The sequence below is a fragment of the Coregonus lavaretus genome (genome assembly GCF_964263955.1).
Source record: "Coregonus lavaretus genome assembly, chromosome: 10".
NCBI classification, from domain to species: domain Eukaryota; kingdom Metazoa; phylum Chordata; class Actinopteri; order Salmoniformes; family Salmonidae; genus Coregonus; species Coregonus lavaretus.
In genome coordinates this window covers 28,548,338-28,569,458 of record NC_139997.1, presented here as the reverse complement: position 1 = coordinate 28,569,458, position 21,121 = coordinate 28,548,338, and the positions used below count along the sequence as shown (strand labels likewise).

At 45.8% G+C, this 21,121-nt stretch overlaps 1 protein-coding gene across 1 annotated transcript; it reads right to left on the bottom strand.

Moving 5' to 3' along the window:
- Positions 1-1,142: 1,142 nt before the first annotated feature.
- LOC311136461 (uncharacterized protein) lies at positions 1,143-20,952 on the bottom strand. Its single transcript, XM_084170597.1, has 10 exons — positions 20,798-20,952; positions 17,284-17,436; positions 16,894-17,001; positions 15,233-15,644; positions 14,796-14,914; positions 8,569-8,716; positions 8,260-8,312; positions 8,009-8,106; positions 4,828-4,975; positions 1,143-4,590 (listed from the first exon to the last, which is right to left on the bottom strand). The coding sequence occupies exons 1-10, from the start codon at positions 20,816-20,818 to the stop codon at positions 3,109-3,111; spliced, it is 2,742 nt and encodes a 913-aa protein (XP_084026723.1). The 5' UTR covers positions 20,819-20,952; the 3' UTR covers positions 1,143-3,108.
- Between the last annotated feature and the right edge of the window lie 169 nt (positions 20,953-21,121).

The following is a 21,121-nucleotide window of genomic DNA, read 5'->3' as shown; positions in this document are numbered from 1 at the left end:
AGCAATTATTAGGAAATGGAAGACATACAAGACCACTGATAATCTCCCTCGATCTGGGGCTCCACGCAAGATCTCACCCCGTGGGGTCAAAATGATCACAAGAACGGTGAGCAAAAATCCCAGAACCACACGGGGGGACCTAGTGAATGACCTGCAGAGAGCTGGGACCAAAGTAACAAAGCCTACCATCAGTAACACACTACGCCGCCAGGGACTCAAATCCTGCAGTGCCAGACGTGTCCCCCTGCTTAAGCCCGTCTGAAGTTTGCTAGAGTGCATTTGGATGATCCAGAAGAGGATTGGGAGAATTTCATAAGGTCAGATGAAACCAAAATATAACTTTTTGGTAAAAACTCAACTCGTCGTGTTTGGAGGACAAAGAATGCTGAGTTGCATCCAAAGAACACCATACCTACTGTGAAGCATGGGGGTGGAAACATCATGCTTTGGGGCTGTTTTTCTGCAAAGGGACCAGGACGACTGATCCGTGTAAAGGAAAGAATGAATGGGGCCATGTATCGTGAGATTTTGAGTGAAAACCTCCTTCCATCAGCAAGGGCATTGAAGATGAAACGTGGCTGGGTCTTTCAGCATGACAATGATCCCAAACACACCGCCCGGCCAACGAAGGAGTGGCTTCGTAAGAAGCATTTCAAGGTCCTGGAGTGGCCTAGCCAGTCTCCAGATCTCAACCCCATAGAAAATCTTTGGAGGGAGTTGAAAGTCCATGTTGCCCAGCGACAGCCCCAAAACATCACTGCTCTAGAGGAGATCTGCATGGAGGAATGGGCCAAAATACCAGCAACAGTGTGTGAAAACCTTGTGAAGACTTACAGAAAACGTTTGACCTGTGTCATTGCCAACAAAGGGTATATAACAAAGTATTGAGAAACTTTTGTTATTGACCAAATACTTATTTTCCACCATAATTTGCAAATAAAATCATAAAAAATCCTACAATGTGATTTTCTGGAATTTTTTTCCTCATTTTGTCTGTCATAGTTGACGTGTACCTATGATGAAAATTACAGGCCTCTCTCATCTTTTTAAGTGGGAGAACTTGCACAATTGGTGGCTGACTAAATACTTTTTTCCCCCACTGTACTCAAGTGTATATACTCGTACAAAAATCTGCAACCCCCAGCTTTTAACAGATACATCTTTAATATAAATATACAGTGTTAAAACAAATGGTTGAAACTACCATATAATCAATTGAGTACAGGAGTCAAGATGTGGCATGGCACTGGCCATACTCAAATACACAGAGAAAGGAATACCAGAGAGATTTCTTCCATGAACAAGATGAGCTCAACTGATACACAGATTTAAATAGAAACATAACTACATGACATTAACTATGTAGCAGGTGTTCAAGTAATAAAACAAGCAGGGAAAGGAAGGGGGAAAGAAAAGCCAGTTGATCTGAGGCAACTGCAAATCAATTCCATATGCTGATTTCTTATTTTCTAAGAATTGTGACCATCCATATTTAAAGTCCACCATAGTTGAATGAAGATACTCTTTTTCCCATTTTAACCATTCCAGAAGTTGGTATACTGTGAACCAACTCAACCAACTAATAAAGTACCAGTCAGATGGTCTGCAAACTACTAAAGGTACAAAATCAGCTTAATATTATTTGTTTGCTCTACATGCATAATTGAATGTAAACATTTGATCTTAAACTCTAAATAATTCAAATAATAATAACATCAAAAAGCTACACAAACTATTTAAGTAAAAGCATTAAATACCTATACAACTCAATGAGGAACTTGTCACACCAAAATGATGTGTAGCTCAACTAGAACATTTTTCCCTCTCACCCAATGGCAGGCATGTGGACTGTTAACCTCAACGGTATGCTGACATTTTTAAACACAAAGAAATAGGTTAGGCTGCAATGAGGATAGATGCTCAATAGAAACAGGTTGAGCCACAACCAGCTCTAATCGTTCAACCAAATATTTAATAAGGACATAAACAGGAAAACATTTTTTGTACGTTTTAGAAAAGTTATATTTTACAGCAGAGAACATTTACTCTTTTATGGTAAACATACAGTAAGAAAGATCTTTGGTGCTGGTAATCAATAGAATTGCACTGCTACTGTACATCTGGTCTGGGCACACCACAGTTTACCGTATACAAAATAGGGCATTTCAGATATCTGTCAGAGAATTACTGGCATCAATTGACTCGGATTAAGGCAACAACGACTAGATCTAACCTTAACCAGGCCAGTGGTGTCAGTATTATTTTTTCTAAACTAGACACATTCAAATACATTAAATTGGCATCAGAAAGGAAAATATTAATAAATATTGTAAGTGACTGCCTCATAAAAGGAAGGAAAGGGAACCAGTACAGTAGGTGTGCAAATCCTGCCGTCGTTGGAGACAAACAGGAAGTAAATGCAGGACTGAAGGACACTACTGGAAAACAAACAAACACATTTTCCTGGTTGTTGCTTTTTGTGTGACTCTGAATGACTACAAATCAGAGCACAAGAGATTTAAGGCACATCTTTTTGTATCCTTGATCTAACAATGAAGTTATCCTTAAGATGCTTTTGGAAGACTGGGCCCAGGAAAGGAGTGGATTGTTATAAAAACCTCTGCACTATTGATTGTTTTGTAATATACTTAATTTAACAGTAAGAAAAAAAGTATAATACTATTTTCTACAGACGTGGAATACAAGTTAAGCTTTAATATAGCTACATAATTCAAGTTAGATTAAGCTTGAAAGTTGTATTATGCATAGTATCATACAATGTATAGAATTAGATAATTGAATAGTGTCATCTCAAGGCAAATGGCAGTGTTTTCAAAGGTGTGTGTATGTGTGTCGTTACAGAGTTCACAGGATTAGTCTTTGATTGTATGTTTGAGAGTAACCTCCCATAAGGTAGAGTGGAGGAGTGATTGTCGGTGTTGGTCATGAGGCTGTTGGGGTTGTGTGCAGGTGTTCAGTCACCTTGGCTGGGCCTGGGTTGGAGGCAGGACAGAACTGGGCAGCCCTTTGATAGAAGCCTTAACATTATATTCCATCTCCTCATCCTCCTGTTGCACCTGTGGCTCCCAGAGCCACTGGTAGAGTGGGCTAAGGAGTCCTCAGTCCCCTCTCTGATATATCATCCTCCGTATTTATGGTTTTACCCTCTTCTTCTACCCTCTCCAGTTTACTCCCCTCCACTTCTGCCTTTTCTCCCTCCTCCTCTTTCTCCGATTTCTGTTGTATACTATCCTCCATTTTAACGGTTTCAACCTCCATCTTCTCTTCTTCCCCATCCTCCTGCATCTTTACATTTTCTCCCTCTTTCTCCACCGTCTCCTGTTCTGTTCTTACAGAGCAGTCTTCCACAGGCTCCACCTCCACAAAGCTGCTCTCCCTCCTGTCCTCTTCCACCTTTACCTGGATTACTGGCTCAGAGTCAATCGTCCTGCCCTGGTTCTCCAGAGAGGTGTCTCCAGAGCCCTCCCCAGACTTGGTGAGGCAGAGCTGGGTATGTGGAGAATAGGTGTCTGGGCTGGTGGTGTGACAAGGAAGCTCCAGGAGGAAAGCCCTGGCCCTGCTGGGTGAGCTCAGGTCCTCAGCCTCCTCGCACGACTCCACTCTATGCCTTTTAGCTGAGGGTGTGGCATCACCATTTTCCTGATCCCCTGCAGCCATCCTGGAGTCAGTATCAGAGGCAGATCTTTTGGTGGTGGAGCGCTTGCTGAGGTTGAGCGGTAGGGCCTGCTCTGGGTGAGGGGTGACAGGTAGACAAGGCTTGCTACTCAGGTCCTGGGCTAAGACCTCCGACAGCCGCTTGGTGAAGGAGTGGAGCTGGGCCAAGCCCAGCCGCGTATGCATTAGCTGACGCACCTGCAGGCTGCAGTCCAGATCCAGGGGGAGGACCCGGAGAGGGGGCAGGGGAGGCCTGCTGCTCCGGCCCTCCCTGGTGCTGATACTGCTGCTGCCCCCCCTCTGTGCTGCCTCGTCCAGCCCACACCCCGAGCACTGGTGGTGGGACTGTTGTTGAGACTGGTCCCCATTGGGATGGGGGGTATCTGAGCTCCCTGCCTTGGCCTGGAGGTGGAGGCTGGAGGGCTGGTGGGAGGCAGGGTCCTGGGGGTTTAGACCAGGGCTGTCCAAGCTAGTGAGGCCCAGTCGGCTCCTAAAGAGATCCAGGGGACAGAGGCCTTTAGTGGGGCTGAACCCTCCTAGGGAGCCCCCTGCGTGGAGCCTGGGGAGAGCAGACAGGAGAATTGCAGGAGACAGAGTGGGTGATGGTGCTAGATTATCCCCGTTCTCCACCTTTACCTCCCTCTCCATTTTGGGCAGGAGGGGCAGGAAGGGTGCAGACATGGGGGACAGGTCTGGGGTTAGTGGCATGTTGGCCAGGTTTAGCCCCTGGAACACTGACAGGGACTGGAAAGAGGGATCCTGCAGGGGCCGGGCCCCCAGGTCCAGGCTGGGTTTGGCTGGGGGAGACAGGACCACTGGACTGGCCTTGGAGGCTAGAGGTTTGGCCTGGTTCTTTTTGCCTGGAGGTCTGCCCCTGCCCCTCTTCACTACCACCACACCGTCTGGAGAAATAATCTAGTGAGAGAGAGATGTCATACATGAGGAAGGATTCACTTAGACGTTCTGAATGATTCTCATGTTAGTCTCTATAATGTAATAGAATACATTCATACATTAATTTACATCAGATTCAGGTCAAGACAAGACAACTAGCGATGACTGCATATTAAATATCAAATGACTGACATGAACTGAGCAAGTCAACAATGATGAACTGTATGTGGAGTGAGAGATGAACAGACAGACACTTACTGGAGGAAGGGTAAGGGTTGCAGTCTTCTTCACCAGTGGTCTCCTCCCCCTCCCCCTCCCGCCCCTGCCCCGGGTAGGCCCAGAGGATGCTGGGAGTTTGAGTTCTGCTCCTCTTCCGTTTATGTGCTCCTCATAGGGAAGCATCAGCCTGAGGGAAACGCAGAGAACCGAAAGTTCCAGAATGAAAAACACGTTTTGTAAAGAAACGCCTATATATTTTAGGCCGAAAAGCCTAAAATGCCAGGGATTTCAATCAGGTACAGTACATCACATTGGCTCAGGGGTCTCTAATGGGTCAGCACACCTATGAGTACCTAGCCAAACAATTCTGAAATTAAAAGCAATTTTCACGTTCCACCGGAAACTGTCATGAACAAAGTATCAGACACTGCAAGGTCCCAGCTACTATCTACTCAACGCAACTTTGACATTATCCCACACCTGGTTAGCCACTATTGGCTTAAAAAGCCAAACCTAACACAATATCTGCCAATTAATTTCCAGCAATATTGCCGTCTGTCTGTGTGGTGCGCGCGTTTGTCTATCACTCTGTGTGTAGCCAGTTGATATGATAACCGTCTTATAGGATGACAGAAATACTTTCCCCGAAACCTTCTCAATTAAAATGTTAACTGCAAAGTAGGCTTACCGAGCAGACGTACAGTGCATTCAGAAAGTATTCAGACCCCTTGACTTTGTTACGTTAAAGCCTTATTCTAAAATTGATTAAATACATTTTCTTCCCTCATCATGTACACACAATACCCCATAATGACAAAGCGAAAAGAGGTTTGTAGAAATTTTGCCATATTTACTTTAAAAAAAACACAAAAAAAACGTATTCAGACCCTTTGCTATGAGACTGGAAATTGAGCTCAGGTGCATCCTGTTTCCATTGATCATCCTTGAGATGTTTCTACAACTTCATTGGAGTCCGCATGTGGTAAATTCAATTGATTGGACATGATTTGGAAAGGCACACACACCTGTCTATATAACGTCCCACAGTTGACAGTGCATGTCAGAGCAGAAACCCAGCCATGAGGTTGAAGGAATTGTCCATAGAGCTCCGAGACAGGATTGTGTCGAGGCACAGATCTGGGGAAGGGTACCAAAACATTTCTGCAGCATTGAAGGTCCCCAAGAACACAGTGGCCTCCATCATTCTTAAAGATAAGATGTTTGGAAACAGCAAGACTCCTCCTTAGAGCTGGCCGCCCGGCCAAACTGAGCAATCGGGGGAGAAGGGCCTTGGTCAGGGAGGTGCCCAAGAACCCGATGGTCACTCTGACAGAGCTCCAGAGTTCCTCTGTGGAGATGGGAGAACCTTCCAGAAGGACAACCATCTCTGCAGCACTCCACCAATCAGGCCTTTATGGTAGATTGGCCAGACAGAACCACTCCTCAGTAAAAGGCACATGACAGCCTGCTTGGAGTTTGCCAAAAGGCACCTAAAGGACTCTCAGACCATGAGAAACAAGATTGAACTATTTGGCCTAAATGCCAAGCGTCACGTCTGGAGGAAACCAGGCACCGCTCATCACCTGGCCAATACCATCCCTACGGTGAAGCATGGTGATGGCAGCATCATGCTGTGGTGATGTTTTTCCAGTGGCAGGGACTGGGAGACTAGTCAGGACCGAGGGAAAGATGAACGGAGCAAAGTACAGGAGAGATCCTTGATGAAAACCTGCTCCAGAGCGCTCAGGACCTCATATTGGGGCGAAGGTTCACCTTCCAACAGGACAACGACTCTAAGCACACAGCCAAGACAACGCAGGAGTGGCTTCGGGACAAGTCTGAATGTCCTTGAGTGGCCCAGCTAGAGCCCGGACTTGAACCCAATCGAACATCTCTGGAGAGACCTGAAAATAGCTGTGCAGCGACGCTCCCCATCCAACCTGACAGAGCTTGAGAGGATCTGCAGAGAAGAATGGGAAAAACTCCCCAAATATAGGTGTTCCAAGCTTGTACCCAAGAAGACTTGAGGCTGTAATCACTGCCAAAGGTGCTTCAACAAATTACTGAGTAAAGGGTCTGAATACTTATGTAAAATGTATTATTTCAGTTTATTTTATTTTACAAATTTCAAAAAATGTGTTTTATTCTTGGTCATTATGGGGTATTGTGTGTAGATTGATGAGATGTTTTTTTAAAATCCGTTTTAGAATAAGGCTGTAACACAACAAAATGTGGAAAATGTCAAGGGGTCTGAATACTTTCCGAATGCACTGTATATTATGAGTAAGTATATAATAATATAATAATAATAATATGCCATTTAGCAGACGCTTTTATCCAAAGTGACTTACAGTCATGCGTGCATACATTTTTGTGTATGGGTGGTCCTGGGTATCGAACCCACTACCTTGGCATTACAAGCGCCGTGCTCTACCAGCTGAGCTACAGAGGACCATTTGTATCTATTATTTGCAAACTTTGCCATGAAATCAGCAGCAGCAGTACAGAACCATCACTAGACAGGCAGATTAGACGCCACATTCTTCATTCACTAGATGTGCAATTAAAGGGGAATTACACTCAAGAATTAACATTTGTTTGTTTTCTTCCAGACCTAAAAAAATTGTCTTCTGATGTGATTTAAGCATTGACATGGACTCAGAACATCAATTCTGTTGTTTCTCTATGGACAATTGTAATTTTGACAAACAAAAATCTAAACCAGGAAAAATACAACTGAGAAAACATGATTTGGGAAAACGCAAAACAGAATTTGGGAAAGAAATTACAGATTTTATAGGGCCCCCCTTAGTTGTTTATTAACCATTATTTTACCAGGTAAATTGGGAAACAGTGCACTACTTTCTCTTGTACACTAAGGACCCAGGGATGAGTTGCAGGGGAGGAGATGAAAAATGTGCCTATTTGAAAGCTAGAAAAAAAGAGTAGCTCGCGACGTTTCATTTTTTAAAAGTAGCTCTCATGCTAGAAAAGGTTGGAGACCCCTGCATTAGCCTATCATTCTAGAGAAATAGTATATTTTGACTTTGTTTATTAATCGTATCAGCCCGCTGAATCAGCGTTTCTCACAGCTGAAGCCTGGGTTATATTGTGCACTGTAGTTATAAACATGGATTTATTTTGTCACAAGAAGAATATGTATGCTTTAGGTGGGGCACAACGTAAACTGGTCTGGGCACAAGCAGTGTTCCTGCCTCACCTCTCATAGTGCCTCCTGGTGCAGGTGGCTGCACTGGTGCTGCCCGGACATCCTCCTAGTTCATTATACACTTTCTTCCACAGACGCTGTGACGTCACCTACAGCAGAGAGATTGTAAAGGGTTTAAAAGTAGTTTTTAGACCATCAATTATTTCCATAAACCGTTCTAACTCATTTGCTTAGATTTAGCAATCGTACCACTATTGTACAAGATATGTGGATGATATAGAATGATGGCCTTCACTACTCACCCTCTCATGGCCGCCCAGCCGTTTGACTACAGAGTACATGACGAACAGGTCAACTGTCGACACGGAGACAGATAAGAGTGTTAAAGCATACCATAGGTCCTAGGAGCTGTGGCCTTGACTGTCTGGTTTACAACACTGACAGATATACAGCTTGTTCAAATACATAACCACATGGTGGGAACATTTTATTTTGTTCCGTAGGGATAACTCATCAAATCAAACTGAAAGTACAGCAAAGGACCCTTTGTATTCAAAGCCTTTGGTAGGAGTATTAATGGTGGTTGATGACGTCATCAGTGAGCAACTCACTCTTCTTGAAGCCGAGGTTGGGCACCTTGCTGATGGGTGAGCCGCGGCGCTCCATGTAGCAGTAGAGTTGATCCAGGAACAGCTGCTCATCAGGGTGGGGGAGACAGCCCCCCTCACAGTGCATCTCCACACTGCCCATTACATTCTCCTACAGGATACATAATGTTATAACCATACTACATCTGGTAACGCTGTACAGTCCCATTCCAGTTGGTGTCTATTAGGAAATTATGTGGAATTTTAACTTCTAAGAATAGTAACTACTTGGCATAAATAGTGTTTTGTGATGCATTTCATAACAAAGAAGCCTAAAGGTAATTACTATATTAAGTAATTTCTAAGTGAATATGAGGTGAATAATAAGACTGTCATGGGCCTCTCACTCCACCGGGTTACCACCTTAATTTTCTTCCACTCTGCTCACCACTCTCTCTACTCAGCCTAACTAGCTCCACCTGTCCCTGCTCTGCTCTGCTCTAATTACTCTGCCAGCTGCGCTGCATTACCCACTACCTCTCCCAGTATTTAAGGCCCTGTCTTTCAGCTCTCCGGTGTCAGATCGTCTGCAAAGCTCACACCCGGAACCTGTTTGCTCGCGCTTCTGGCTCACCCTGGTTTTGTGACCCCGGACCTGCCTGTTTTTGGATACTCTTCTGCCTCAGGAGATCCAGACCTGCTTCTGCCATTACGACTCCTGACTACTCTTCAATCCCGGTAACTCTGACCAGCCTTCTGCCTTGCTACTACGTATTTTGGATTTCCCTTGAACTGTACTGCTGCCTTGTTTCATTCCGCCCTGTTGTGTCTGTGTCTCCCCCCCCCCAGGACTTCTGGACCACCCACCACCGGCTTCATAGGACGCATCGCTGCCACTGGGGGGGGCACAGACCCAGCACATTGGACGGGATCCCTGTTACCCCTGGAGCCTTCATTCACTCCCTACTTCCCTTTTCCCTTAAGTTTAATAAACTTTCTGGTGTGACGCAATTGTGGTCCTCTGGTCGTCTGTCTGAACCGTGACAGTACGATCTGACCATTATGGACTCAGCGCACACTTTCCCCGACATGGAAACCGATGAGCATGAGCAGCAGTTCCAGCAGCAGCAACAACAACTCGCCATGATCATTCAACTCCTCACCAACCTTACCCCAGCCAGTCTGCCCACCAGCCCTGCCCCCGAGTTACCTGCCCCGGTCATTGCAGCCGCTGCTCCGGAACCCAAGATTGGAAACCCCGAGCGGTTCAACGGCGATTCAACCCAGGTCCGGCCATTCCTGACTAGCTGCCGACTTCAGTTCTCCTTGCAGCCAAGGACCTTCGCCACGGAGGGGGCTAAAGTTGGGTATGCCATCACTCACCTGACGGGCCGAGCTCGACTCTGGGGAACAGCAGAGTTCGAACGTCAAACCCCCGCATGTGCAACCTTCGACCTGTTTGCTGAGGAGATGCTGAAGGTGTTTGACCTGGATTCACCCACCGCAGAGGCGTCTCGTGAACTGTTCAGTATTCGACAAGGCAGACGTACTGTCGCAGACCATTCCATCGACTTCCGAACCCTGGCTAGACGAAGTTCTTGGAACACACCATCGTTGGTGGACGCGTTCTTCCATAGTTTGGCTGACTATATCAAGGACGAGTTGGTCTCCCATGAACTGCCTTCCACTCTTGATGAAGCCATCGCACTGACTGTCAGGATCGACAGAAGGATACAGACCCGTCGTCGTGAGAGGGGGCGCCAAGGCCCACCTACTACCGGCATTCGGAGAGATCCGACTGGGCTCCTGTCATCTACTGCCACTCACCCAGGTCCGCTTGATCAGTCTGAGCCTATGGAGATTGGGCGAGCCTCTCTCACTCCTGCAGAGCGCCAGCGCCGCTTCACCTCAAACCTCTGCCTCTATTGTGGAGGTGATGGACATCGTGTGGTAACCTGCCCTTTAAAGGGCCGAAGCTCACCGGGCATAGGGGGAGTCCGGTTGAGTTCAATGACCATACAGTCCTCCGACCGCAAACCCCTGCTGCAAGTTCACCTCCGCCTTTCTGACTCAACTCACACCCTGGCTGCTCTGGTGGATTCTGGCGCCGAAGCCAACATAATGGACATCAAGCTGGCACGCCAACTGGGACTGGAGAACCTCCGCTTGACACCTCCTATTCCTGCCCGGGCACTGGACGGACACTTACTCGGATCAGTCACTCATGTCACGGCCCCGGTCTCGATGGGTCTGTCCGGAAACCATCAAGAAACTATCCAGTTTCACCTGCTCCCCTCTCCAGGCCAACCCCTCATCCTGGGTTACCCATGGCTCCGCCGGCACAACCCTCAGCTCGACTGGGTGACCGGGGTGATCAGGGAGTGGGGAGAGGACTGCCACCGAACCTGCCTGCTTGCTGCCGCACTACCCCCTCGGCCAGTACCTACTAACTCCGCTCCTGACCTCTCCAATGTCCCAGAATGCTACCATGGTCTCAGAGAGGTGTTTAACAAAGCAAGAGCCACATCTCTGCCCCCTCACCGACCGTACGACTGTGCCATCGACCTCCTCCCTGGAACAGCTCCTCCAAAGGGTCGTCTTTATTCGTTGTCTGCTCCTGAAAGAAAGTCCATGGAGGACTACATCAATGGCTCTCTGTCCGCAGGATTAATCCGTTCATCTTCATCTCCTGCTGGTGCTGGCTTCTTCTTTGTGGGGAAGAAGGACGGATCTCTTCGCCCCTGCATCGACTACAGGGGACTCAACGACATCACAGTGAAAAACCGTTACCCTCTGCCTCTGCTCACCTCTGCTTTTGAGTTGCTCCAGGGAGCCACTGTTTTTACCAAGTTGGATCTCAGAAACGCTTACCACCTAGTGCGGATCCGGGAGGGAGATGAATGGAAAACCGCATTCAATACACCAACAGGCCACTACGAGTATCTGGTTATGCCTTTTGGCCTCACCAATGCTCCTGCTGTGTTCCAGGCTCTAGTGAATGATGTACTGCGGGACATGTTAAACAAGTTTGTCTTCGTTTACCTGGATGACATCTTAATCTACTCCAGAAACCTGTCTGAACACACCCGCCATGTCCAGCAAGTCCTTCATCGTCTTCTGGAGAATTCCCTCTACGCCAAGGCAGAGAAATGTGAGTTTCACGTCAAGACAGTGGCCTTCCTGGGGTACATAGTGGCAGAGGGAAGTATCCAAATGGATCCTGCCAAAGTATCAGCAGTCACTTCATGGCCAGTTCCGGAGAACAGAAAGAAGCTGCAACAGTTTCTGGGGTTTGCTAACTTCTATAGGAAGTTTATCCGGAACTACAGTACCGTTGCTGCCCCTCTCACTGCTCTAACCAGCACCAAGCAACCCTTCACCTGGACCCCAGCAGCCGACAAAGCCTTCAGTACCCTCAAGGTGAGGTTCACCTCCGCTCCCATCCTCCAGATGCCTGATGTGGACCGGCAATTCATTGTGGAGGTGGACGCCTCGGATGTGGGAGTTGGTGCTGTGATTTCTCAGTGGGCTGCGGAGGATAGGAAGCTCCATCCCTGTGCCTTTTTCTCACGTCGGTTGTCCCCCTCTGAGTGCAATTACGACATAGGGAACCGTGAGCTGCTGGCTGTGAAGCTTGCCTTGGAGGAGTGGCGTCACTGGCTGGAGGGGTCCACCATTCCATTTCTCGTTTGGACCGATCATAAGAACTTGGAGTACATCCGCACGGCCAAACGGTTGAACTCCAGGCAGTCCCGCTGGGCCCTGTTCTTCACCAGGTTTAATTTCACTCTGTCATACCGGCCTGGATCACGCAACACCAAGCCAGACGCCCTCTCCCGTCAATTCCAGAAGGATGACACCCCCTCCAAGGACCCTGTGTCGATTCTGCCAAGTCCCTGCATCGTTGCAGCTCTGACCTGGGCTGTTGAGGAACAGGTGCTGGAGGCTCTCCGTAACCAGCCAGGTCCCAGCACTTGCCCAGCTGACCGCCTTTTTGTCCCCGAAGACCTGAGGTCCCAGGTCGTTCAGTGGGGACATGACTCCCGCCTAGCTTGTCACCCTGGCTCCACCCGCACTTACAACCTGCTCGCCCAGAGGTTCTGGTGGCCCTCTCTGAGGAAGGATGTACGGGAATTCGTCCAAGCCTGCCCCATCTGCAACCAACACAAGTCGTCCTGCCAGCCCCCAGCCGGATTGCTGCAGCCCCTGCCTGTGCCCAGACGTCCCTGGTCTCACATCGCCCTTGACTTTGTCACGGGGCTGCCCCCTTCAAGTGGCATGACCGTCATTCTCACCATCGTTGACCGTTTCAGCAAGATGGCACACTTCATTCCCCTCCCCAAGCTCCCAACCGCCAAGGAGACCGCCCAGGTGGTCCTGGAACACGTCTTCCGGATCCACGGACTGCCCAAGGATGTAGTTTCTGACCGTGGTCCACAATTCTCCTCCGCTTTTTGGAAGGAGTTCTGTCACCTGCTGGGAGCCACAGTCAGTCTGACTTCCGGATTCCATCCCCAATCCAATGGGCAGTCAGAGCGGGCTAATCAGGAGCTCGAGAAGGCACTGCGATGCATGACTTCACGCAACCCCCACTCCTGGTCGCAGCAATTGACATGGGTGGAGTACGCACACAATTCTCTGACCTGCTCTGCCATCGGTATGTCCCCTTTCCAATGTGTTTATGGATACCAGCCTCCTCTATTTGCCAGCCAGGAAGAGGAGGTTACTTGCCCATCTGCACTTGCTTTTGCCCGTCGATGTCGCCGCACCTGGTCACAAGCCCGAGCCACACTCCTCAGATCCGTTGCCAGCTACACTACCGGGGCCAACCGTCGGAGAATTCCTGCTCCCACCTACCATGTTGGTCAAAGGGTGTGGTTGTCATCGAAGAACCTGCCACTCAGGGTGGAGTCGCAGAAGCTGGCACCTCGGTTCATTGGCCCATTCCCTATCATAAGAGTGATTAGCCCAACTGCTGTCCGGCTCCAACTGCCTAATTCCCTGAGGGTGCACCCCACTTTCCATGTGTCTAAGATTAAGCCCATCCATGAGAGTCCGCTGGTCCCTGCTGCGCCTGGTCCTCCTCCTCCACGGCTCGTCGATGGTGGTCTGGTTTACACCGTCCGCCGCCTGCTTCGGTCCAGACGGAGGGGTAGGGGTCTCCAGTACCTCATTGACTGGGAGGGCTATGGACCTGAGGAAAGGACCTGGGTGCCAGCTAGTCGGATTGTGGATAGGACTCTCATCACCGCTTTCCACCAACGGCATCCTGATCAACCTGCAATCCGTAGGAGCCGCCCCAGAGGGGTCCCTAACCGTCCTGCCCGCTCGGCTTCCTGTCCTGTGCCTGATCCTGTCTCGGGACCTGTCCCATCTCCCGACCACGGCCCTCCGGCTTCCTCCGAGGATGAGGACGTTCACTCGGACCGTTCGGAGGAGTTCTAGCCCTCCTCCGGCTCCCCTCCTCCCGCCCGGCGTGGTGTTGCTCTTGGGACTTCTGGGGCCGTCCCTTGGGGGGGGGGTTCTGTCATGGGCCTCTCACTCCACCGGGTTACCACCTTAATTTTCTTCCACTCTGCTCACCACTCTCTCTACTCAGCCTAACTAGCTCCACCTGTCCCTGCTCTGCTCTGCTCTAATTACTCTGCCAGCTGCGCTGCATTACCCACTACCTCTCCCAGTATTTAAGGCCCTGTCTTTCAGCTCTCCGGTGTCAGATCGTCTGCAAAGCTCACACCCGGAACCTGTTTGCTCGCGCTTCTGGCTCACCCTGGTTTTGTGACCCCGGACCTGCCTGTTTTTGGATACTCTTCTGCCTCAGGAGATCCAGACCTGCTTCTGCCATTACGACTCCTGACTACTCTTCAATCCCGGTAACTCTGACCAGCCTTCTGCCTTGCTACTACGTATTTTGGATTTCCCTTGAACTGTACTGCTGCCTTGTTTCATTCCGCCCTGTTGTGTCTGTGTCTCCCCCCCCCCAGGACTTCTGGACCACCCACCACCGGCTTCATAGGACGCATCGCTGCCACTGGGGGGGGCACAGACCCAGCACATTGGACGGGATCCCTGTTACCCCTGGAGCCTTCATTCACTCCCTACTTCCCTTTTCCCTTAAGTTTAATAAACTTTCTGGTGTGACGCAATTGTGGTCCTCTGGTCGTCTGTCTGAACCGTGACAAAGACATCTGAAAGTAACTGGAAGAAGTTATGTAGCCATATAACAGTTTATAGAACAAAACAAAGTGTACCTTCATTCTTTCTATCCAGGACTCTGATTGGTTGATGGCTGGTGGCTCCACAGCTTTCTGGCCTTCTGGCCTGCCTCTTCTCTTGCGGGGTCGCCCCTTCAAGCTAAGAGAGGTGCATCCTGGGAACGAGAGAGATGCATTTAATCCTAATTCAAAATAACAAGATAATCATTCGCCTCTCAAAAAACATTGAACTAAGTACAAAATAACATTGTTTTAGGATCCCATAATTTCAGCACATTCTGTGTTCACTACAAGATAACCACAACATACAGTAAATGAGTCAATATGATAATAGTTTAAGGTTGCATTAATTCATTTAAATGTATTGTCCACACATTTTTGATTCCATTGCCTAATTAGGGTAAATAAATATAATCACTTCGGCCAATGGCCACATCAATAGAGAGATCAAGTTCCCCCAGCCTGCCGCTCACCCAGCTGTGTCCAGACACTGGCGTTGCTGTCCAGGGTGGGGTGGTTGAAGGTGTCCCTGCAGTAGAGGACCCGGGTGTTGTGTTGGCCCACCCTGATCCCCCCCAGGGCCAGCAGATGGGGGTTTTGGAGTCCCAACCCTACCTCGTCCTCGTCCTGGATGCGCCTCTGCAGGGACCGGAAGCGGCAGTACTGGGGGTAGCTGAGTACCTTGACCCCTAGACACTCACTATCAGCCTTCTCTTTGTGTGGTGTTGGGTCTCCATTGGTAATGATAGGGGTAGCTTTGTGATGACCGTTGGTCCTGCTGGACTTCTGGCTGCCTCCTTTCCACCCTTGAGGTTCCGGACATGTCCACCTCACCAGATCATCCACCCGCACCACTATCTTCTTAGAGACAGCCAACACCTCATCCTGAGGGACACACACACACTTAGATCACCATTTAAAAGCCATACTACTTTATTTGTGCATTCCCTCCTCAAAGAAAGTGCCACCAATAATAATTTTTTTAAGAATCAAGGAAATGCATCCCATGACATTTCCACATGCAAAAACATGCAATATAATTATTTTTAAATCACTGAACAAATTACAGAATGTGGCTTTAATGTAAAACACATTGCTGTGAAGAAATTCCCTTGATCTTTACTAAATTAGTAACCCTACTAACCCTAACCCATTTATTTAGGGGACACAGAGAATGTGGTTGGTTTACGGTTCTTCACCACATAGGACCAGATTAAGTTCCCCCAGTCAGAGTACAATGGCCTGTGGCACATGAGGAGCCATCAGAGCCCTCCTACGCCTCCCAGACCCGTTTGCCACCAGTGACAATGATCCACAGCACTTCTGCCTCAGGCACTGACAACCCTACACACCTATACCACTGATAGAAGCAAGCTGGCCTATCTCACATTCCACTTCCAACTATAGGTGACTACATGAACAACAAAACTGGAACAGGTATTTTTTTACCATGACTCCCCTCTAAAGATTATATCTTTCACTATGATTAGCATAGCACTGTAGTGAAATAGGAGACTTTGGAAAACCTGGGATTCAAGATCACAGCAAAAATAACTTGGAATGGAATAGGTAAAAAATATAAAATAGAAGTATAACTACTCTTTGCCATACTTATGCACTTTTAAAATGTTGGGTATGAAGAACAGACTTTAGTAAAAATGCATTTAATTAAACATGAATTGTGCAAGTTAATTAAAAAAAATTCACTTGAATAAGGAGGGGAGAAGTGACACATCAATCTAATGATTCCTGTTTATAGTTAGTTATTGGGCAACCATTTGTAAATTGAGATTGTGAAACACTTGTGGTTAAACAAGTAGGCTAAAAGTCAGGCCCACACAATCCATTATTACATAAACCCAAGCCAAATTTTGACTATGGAAGAAATGATCTTGCACATTGCAGTATGTCCTTTCATGAGTTATGCTGTGTATGACATACTAGTCTAGCAATTACACATGGCCTGTCATTTTGTGCGATTCTTGGTCGAACAGAGAGTATGACACTCACACTCAGTGTTTACAGTAATGTAGACTTTAAAATGTACATAGTTTTAACATTTTATAGCTTCGTTTTGAACACTCCTACATTATAAAAAACGATCAAGCTCAGTGCCCCCCACACCTCTTCTCACCTCTCCATGCTCTCTGGTTCTGCCCTTGGGAGTATCCTCAGGGAGGAAGTAGAGTCTGGAGCTGGCTAGCAGATGGTGCTGGGCCTGGTCCTCCCACAGTAACATCACCTGAAATAAGAAATACATAGTTATTTAGAAGATGCTTTTATCCAGAGCGACTTACAATAAATACATAATTAGTACAGTGGCACAGGAAGGAATTAATCCCAAAACTCTGGGGCCTGTTCACGAGGGTGCAATGTTACAGAATGTTCCAAATCTGGTAGAAACCCTTAGGGAAAAACAGATTTTGAGTATCCATCTGCAATGTTCTGCACAGTCACCACCCTGAATACACCCCTGGTATGGCAAGTGTCATGCGCAAACTAACACAGCGATAAGAATTCATACCTCAGCGATGCCCACAGGTTCCTCGGGGCCACAGCGGACATAGTAGAACTCCCCCAGTTTCCAGACCTGAGCAGCGGCTCCGGCCCCGGCCCCACAGCTCACTGACTTATAGAAGGCAAAAGAGCCGCGCAGGCAGGAGGGAGCACCTAACCACTGAGTGAGTGAGTGTGAATGTGAGCGACAGAGAGGTCAGAGTCATTCAACCATTCCCGTCTGTTCAATGACAGGGCATGTAATCTGAATCAACCTCGGCCCATAATGTAAATGGAGCCTTGTTCCCTATTTGATTTTCATTTTGATGTCCATTTAAGTTTCCTAAATTGTACAAGGGTATGAATACAACTCTATTAAAGATTAGTTTAACAAACGACAAAACCATGTGTACTCATAATTTATACCGCAATTATACTGGGAGCAATAATGCTGTGACTATGACTTGGAAAGCTCCACATCTCTTATTCAAATTGTTAAGAATTTAGTTCAGAATGTTAAGTACTAAGCTCCTGACAACTGATATATAAATCAACTTCCTTTAAACAGAAAATAATATACCATTTGAATAGTAGGGTGATTCAACACAAAACAAGACCATGATTTTTGGTATTTTCACAAAATGTAAATCAATAGAAGGGTCCTTTGGAGGAAGGATTGTTGACATATTTGACATTTGCATCTTCAAGCATAATTGCGGAATAATTAATTGAAGTTCAAACATTTGGGACATTTTGCCTTTAAGCCTCCTGTAGCTTTACAGCTTGCTCAGTAATATGAGTAGTATTTTGATTTCTAAATATAAACATTAATACTGAAAATATAAAAAGTGGCTATTTTTTTTAAATGATATTGTCAAACAGGCAATGTAACCAATCACAGCCCTCCTACTTGTATCATTGTACATCCTGCAAATCACCAGCAGAGGGCGACCATTTTGAATATAGTTTCACATTCACTGGTGGTAATGGTTACAAATTGGATCCTAACTCTAAAAGTATCTGAGATCCAACTCTGGAACTTTGAAATGCCCGTAAATATAAATACATATTTATTTTTTTCCTTCTCCATATTCATAAATTGATGTATGAACCTTTTTATTGAAATCAAAATACTACTCACATTAAAGAGCAAGCGGTAAAGCTTCATATGAGGCCAATTTGAGTCTTAAAGGAGGCCTGGGTAAGGCCAAAATGTCACAAATATTCCAACTAATTATTTTTCAATTATGCTTGAAGATACAAATGTCAAATATGTCAATAATATATGTCAATAATCGTTCATCCAAAGGACCCTTCTATGGATTACATTTCGTGAAAATCCCAGAAATCATGGTGTTCTTTTGTTATAGTTTCGTGAGGAATCACCCAGTACAACTAATAGTACTACTAACTATTGTGCCCATCACAAATGTCCGTAATCTAGACAAGCGAAGCTTCATTTAAATTGCAAACCTCAACGTATGAATTAAACAAATAGATGTCATCCCTTCCATGTGTACAATTTGAATGTCAAACAACTCGCACACAGAAACACTCCTTCACATGACACAAATTATCCATTTGGGCCATGAGCATAAACTTTCAGATTCCACCCAATGTTCCTGGCAAAGGCCTGCATTCCTCCCCATTTATCAACATTAGTTCATGCGTATGTTGTTCTGCTCAATCTATGGCTCTCTATTAGAGAGTGACCTCGCTGCTAGCGGCCACAAAGGACAGCCATTTTCACTAAATTACAATGGCTTTCAATCATCTGAATTAGGCCAAATACAGAGAGCTCTTCTCTCCACTCTAGCGTTACCATGCACCAATACCCATTCCAAAGTATTAATCTACTTAGTAGGCAACCCTTATTCATAGACAGCATGATGTGACTGTATGCATATTTCCATAGCTGTGAACGGGTTATAAAAATAAAAGGATACAATTGGATATCCAACATAAAATACTTGTTTTGTGATCAATCAAAACTATGATGAAATGTGTTGTAATAGGCTATTTTAATTCATATAGACCTTTACAAACTCATAAGGCCTAATCAAAAAATATATAATTAATCAATCCATTATCTATGTTCAGTATCTTCTAAAAGTAACACCCCTGTAGGCCTATTATAGCTGCCTAAATGCGGAAAATTCTCAAATTCGCACCCCTCCTACCCACCACCTATTGTCGGCAACCCAGTCCCCTACCCCCCTTCCAATGTAGTAGGAACAGGGCTGTGCGTGCACACGTTGATCACTTGGCCAACTAGTGGTGAAAACGAGGCAAGGCTGATTCTACAGTAAATCCTAAAGCCACATAAAACTGTTTTTTCAATTTTGAGAGAGGATTTTGAAATAAAAAAACCTAACCTACAGATAGAATACGTCAATGCTCGTGATGGCTTTTGATATAGCCTGCACTGCTGTTCCAGAAAGAGAGCAACGAATTGAAAATGTGTTCTTTCTGCAAAATAACATTATGTGACCTTGGATATCCTATTATACAAAACATTGTTTACGCAACATTACAAAGAGTAGAAAAGTAGGCCTACATCAAGACATTTGATCATTGGAACAGGAGGAACATATAATATCCACCATAACTTTGAGAAACCTATGCTTACTGTATAGGCTACAATTTAAATATCATTATGAATGCAGTATAGCCTATATATGTTTAACATTTCTGATATTAAATATAAAACCAATATAGGCCTACTGTTATTGAAGTCCTAATATTCGACATACATTTTTGGTGGGCCTGGTATGTACAATCAAGATAATCCTCGCAATTTCAAGTACAAAGTACAGCGATTTCCTCACAATATTAACATTCCATTTTGAGCTATACCAAATAAACACGATAGATAATGTCAGGGATTTTTTATATCCATATGTTGGCCATTTGTTCGATAAATAAATTGCTCCACCTAGTTCCTTAGATTATATTTTAATATTTAATATCACGTCACTGTAAATGTAAGATATTCATTTTCTATTTACTCAAAACTTGATTTTAAGTTACAATACCATCGATTTAGTTGAAAAACAAGCATAAAAGTTTCTTAATATTGCGGAATCGTCAGATAAAATTGCCTTTAATGTGGAAATGTGGGGGTGGGGGTAGAGAGGGAGAACGTAGGTAGTCGACACGACACACAAAGAAATGAATCATTAACAGGAAGAAAATATAGACATATTGAAGTTGAATTAAATTGCAAATCCTGACCAATAAAACCCTATAATCATGTCAGCGGAATTTTGGCCTTTCAAAATATCATAGCGAGCTATTTTCTCCCTTGGAAAGTTGTGACTCATCCAGCAAAGTTGTAATTGCGAGTCTTTTTAGCTTGATAGGATAACAATCAACTCGACATTCTAAACAAAATTACAGATTTGAAAACGGGCAAACTGATATCAAAATGAGACCGACACACAGTCGGTTTATTTTCGATATCAACAGGTAAAAGTGGCATGCGTGCGCATAGGAAAATCACGATTTATTTCAAAATAATATAAAGTGAGTGTCGGCTTTACCTGTATTGCATTCTGCTCCATTGCAGCAACACATTCCCTTATTCCCTCTCAGAGCCCCCTATCAAGTTACACAGCCAGGAACTCACCGGCACACAAACAAATGCACAAGAAGAAAAGGTTTCTCTTTTTTTGTGAAAATAGGACAGGATCTAGGTGTGGCCAAAGCTGTTTGCAAGAGTAGGCTATAACATATTGTTAATATGAAAGTGGATATTTTTAATGTCAGGACATTTTTACCATCCTGAAATCATTGTTGTTCGAGTTTAGAAATGTCCTTCTTTTATTTTTCACGATGGTATTGCATCAATTAAGTTTAGTTACATT

What these genes read in the sequence shown, in the direction of transcription:
- LOC311136461 (XM_084170597.1), bottom strand. Translation starts at nt 20,818, where the DNA reads ATGGAGCAGAATGCAATACAG. An exon ending in AACCTGTGGGCATCGCTGAG is followed by an intron (nt 17,002 to 17,283) that starts GTATGAATTCTT and finishes TTCTTATTTCAG; the next exon opens with GTGATGTTACTGTGGGAGGA. An exon ending in GAACCAGAGAGCATGGAGAG is followed by an intron (nt 15,645 to 16,893) that starts GTGAGAAGAGGT and finishes TGTGTCCCTCAG; the next exon opens with GATGAGGTGTTGGCTGTCTC.